Source organism: Cyphomyrmex costatus, unplaced genomic scaffold (assembly GCF_001594065.2).
Source record: "Cyphomyrmex costatus isolate MS0001 unplaced genomic scaffold, Ccosl1.0 scaffold641, whole genome shotgun sequence".
Classification (NCBI taxonomy): domain Eukaryota; kingdom Metazoa; phylum Arthropoda; class Insecta; order Hymenoptera; family Formicidae; genus Cyphomyrmex; species Cyphomyrmex costatus.
Window position 1 is genome coordinate 18,578 of NW_017280202.1, and position 3,750 is coordinate 22,327.

Here is a 3,750-nt window from a genome sequence, read left to right on the forward strand (position 1 = left end):
CTGTACGGTATCATTCCGTCTTCCCATTGCAATCCATGGTGATAAGCACCCAGCCAGGAGGCGCAATACTTTTCTGATTTTGTCAAGTAATTCCATGGTATGGGGCATGTAAAAATGTAATGAGAAAGAATGGTCCCTTCTCTCAACACCGCCACTTCCTTTGCGACAAATTTCTTTCCAACGATAAATCCTTGCAGATCGACAAACGTTGGTATAGTCATGACGAAGGACTTTTCGAGACTGTGCTCGATCACAAAAAAATCGTGGTTTTTATATCTTATATTGAAAGGGGGGAACATATTTTATTTTGCAACGTTGTAATTTTATGTAATCTTGCGCACTACGTTGGACATTGGGCTGTATTCGATCACGCGATCGTGTATGATGAGACAATAGGCAGTAGTATTCGCGGGTACATTCTCTTTGAATTCAAATTCTAAACGCACATCCACGGTGCCACTTTTGACGGACTCGTTTTGTCGAGAGCAGTCAATGATTACCATAGGAAACATTTTCCTAAAAGCATCTGTCTTGAATAACGTTTCACTTCTTTCGCGGAGGATTTGATAGTAAGATGTACGGAAGCGTACGAACATATCATACAAAATGGCGGTTCTGTTTTTGTCAAAGTCTAGATTTAGATCATCGTATGGAAAAAATTCAGAATTCAGATAGAGTTTCACGTTGGTTAATTTACAATTGTCGAGGAAAGTTTTGTGTACTGACATGTTGTTTTTTTTATTAGTTTGCAGAGCAAAGATGACGTATCGCGGCTTTTCGAGCTGCGTCGCAGTCTTGATAGTCCACGAGTGCTTCGTTGTGCTCGGCAATAGAGGATACTCGTACAGATCCCACGAATGGAAACTCATACTCAGATATCGTCCGTTCTCCAAGATACGCAACATAGACAGTTTATTGACTTCGTTCAACGTAACATTAGGCATTAGCCACTGTATCTTGAACAGTTCAAGTTTCGGCTCTTTCGCTGCATCTCCCACGATGCAATTATTGTCGTTGCGCGCTCGTATCAAAATCAATTCGTGACGCGCGTTAATTACCACACGTTTGTAATCTTCGCAAAAGCCAAACAACATGTGCAACGGTACGTAAAAACTAAAATATTCATTCTCTGTTACTAATCTTCTTACATCGTAATCAAACACCGGATGTACAAATCCGGCATTCTCCATTTGATGTGTGAAGTCAGCTGAATGCGTTGAATAGCCCTTCAAAAGAGTAGTTATTCCAACGTTTCTATTACGATCAATCTCAGAACCATTGAGTTCGTATCGAATTTCCTCAAACATGAACGCCACGCAATTAATTCCAAGCTTCGGCCGCTGTTCCGCATTTTCTTCTTCTTTTGACGTAAGTCTTTCTTCGACATAGAGACAGCTTTCACAGGGTAACGTGTATGTTACCTGCTGTTGTATGGGTATCCTTATTTCATCGCTATGTCCAAACGTTGTGTTCACGTACGGATTGTACGTGTGAAACTTGACGATGCGATCGTCAAAGATCGGCTCGCCTCCAAAATCCAACATATCAGAAATCTCAAATATTTCGTACGACAAAGCCCAATGATTGTAAAAATTTAACGTTCGACGCAGTAAGTTTCTTTCTATTGAACGATCGAATGTTTTTAATCGCAACAGTCCCTCTGTTAAAAATTATGTCTCTCGTTTGTTTCGTTTGCTCGTTCAAAACAAGCATCTCACGTTATCGGTGTTGTATCACTTTATCGCTGTTGCCTTCGCACGTGTAATCTAACGGTGATCTCCTCTCCGCGAAAATTGAGCAATCGTCCGTCTTGATCCACAACGCGAACCGTCAGGTCCGTAATGCTCTGTACGATGATCGGAAGGTAAATGATCTGTGCAGGTCTTTCCGATATCTTATATCCTGGTGGCACCCTCGGCGAAAACTCGTGTATCGTATGTACGCACTTGTCGTTGCTGTATGCACCCGCGGTCACGTTGCATTCAATACGAATGATGTTTACATTGATGATATTTATCGACGTGTTCGATTCATGCCACTGTTGTGGTTCCAGCACGCGATTGGACGAAAATCCAAACAGCGATCCAATGTTGTGAGGTTTGGTAAAATTTACTCGATAAGCGCACTTGATCTCGCTTTTCATCGTATTGTTATTGGCACGAATAGTCAAAGGATACTCTTCATCCTCTTTGCGAAGTTTTTTCTCTCTCACATCGTTAGAACGAGATTGTAGAATTGCAAGTCTCAGATACTTGTTTAAGTCATGTATTTCGTACGATCCTTCGGGAATAACAATTTCCTTGTCATCTTCGTCGAAGTAAAACTTATTATTCGATGAATTTACATTAGATATCGTGTGGTAGGTTTCAAAGTCCGTCAGACCGAGCTCGTAATCACCATCGCTCAAATCTACTGCTGGAAAGTAACAGGCCGCGAGGACGTTACTCTTACCGGTCAGCGTAAACGTCAGTGACATGTTTGAACGAATACTGAGTTGAAACAGTGCGATGTCAGTTCTTAAATTGATCATCAACCATCTGTAAAAACTGTAGGCACAGTTGTCCACAGTTACTTTGATCGTATCGTTGATAAGGCGTACGATTATATTCGATTTGCGTCACGTTCAGATATCGCACCAATTCTTTCGGTGGCCAAAGATTGCCGAAACTGTCAAAGTAAATAACACGATCTCCTCGCTTCGCGTACGCCACCCAATGAGTACCTGATCCCTCGGCATTATCCAAATTTACGATACCGCTCTCGTTTCGATACACTCCCTTTGTCGGTAACGCAGTACGCATAAAAATACCTCTAAAATATGGAATACGCATACGTTTCGCCAGTTGTTGTAGTTGTACGTTGGTAGTTACACCCTTTGGCATTTTTGGCAATTGTTTGACGTTTTTTTTTTCCAATCTTTTTAATTTTTTTCCTTGAGATTCCGCGACCACGCTTGTACGGGGCGAGATAAACTCCATGACCTTCCATGACGCGATTATGACGTTTCAATTCTTCCAGTTGACGTTGCGCGGCTTTACTATCGTTTATAGCCTTCGCGACTCCTGCCGCGCCACCGACCAACGAGCCTACGACTCCCAGCAGCGGTAACATAGGTAAGATACCACCGCGTTTTGCTACCGGAAGTATTCGCTTTTTCGTAGACTTCTTTTTCTTCGTTTTCAAGCCCATACCGATTTTCGTCTTGGCTTTCATAGCCGCCCAGACAGCTGTAGCAGCAGCTCGCTCTCCGAGAGTCGAATCTTTCGCGGTAATGCGTTTCCGCGCCTCCTCTGCGGGTATGTTCTCAGCTACGTGCCGTTTCGCGAGATCTTTACACCGCGAATAAGCTATGTCGTGTTCGCGACACGCCTCGCCCAGCGGATTAATGCCTCGATCGCCTCTAGCCAATCGCTTCACTAAACGTGTTCCTGGACCGCAAAATTGATATCCGGGAATATGCAATTCGATCGGAAGTGCGTTTATCGCGTGATTTAAAAGACCGCAACCTCTTGTCGTTGACATTCGCTACAATCTTTTATAAACGGCGCTGGACCATCGATGTGCGATCGATGACAGGGCAAATTGTAATGTTTCAAGCACCGACGATGTTGCTGTACCTCTGAATCAGCCTTTATATATTCAGGCAATCTGTCCCACAGTCGATCTATGTAATTCTTAAACTCTCGTAGCAAAATAATTTTCGGTATGTATTCCAACTCTTCGGCTGTTAAACTATGTACATCGCAGTTG

The 3,750-nt window shown here is 42.9% G+C and overlaps 1 protein-coding gene across 1 annotated transcript; it reads right to left on the bottom strand.

Moving 5' to 3' along the window:
• Positions 1-323: 323 nt before the first annotated feature.
• On the bottom strand, positions 324-1,544 carry LOC108779930 (uncharacterized). The gene has a single exon (XM_018547496.1). It carries the CDS (start codon positions 1,542-1,544, stop codon positions 324-326), a length of 1,221 nt encoding a protein of 406 aa, XP_018402998.1.
• Between the last annotated feature and the right edge of the window lie 2,206 nt (positions 1,545-3,750).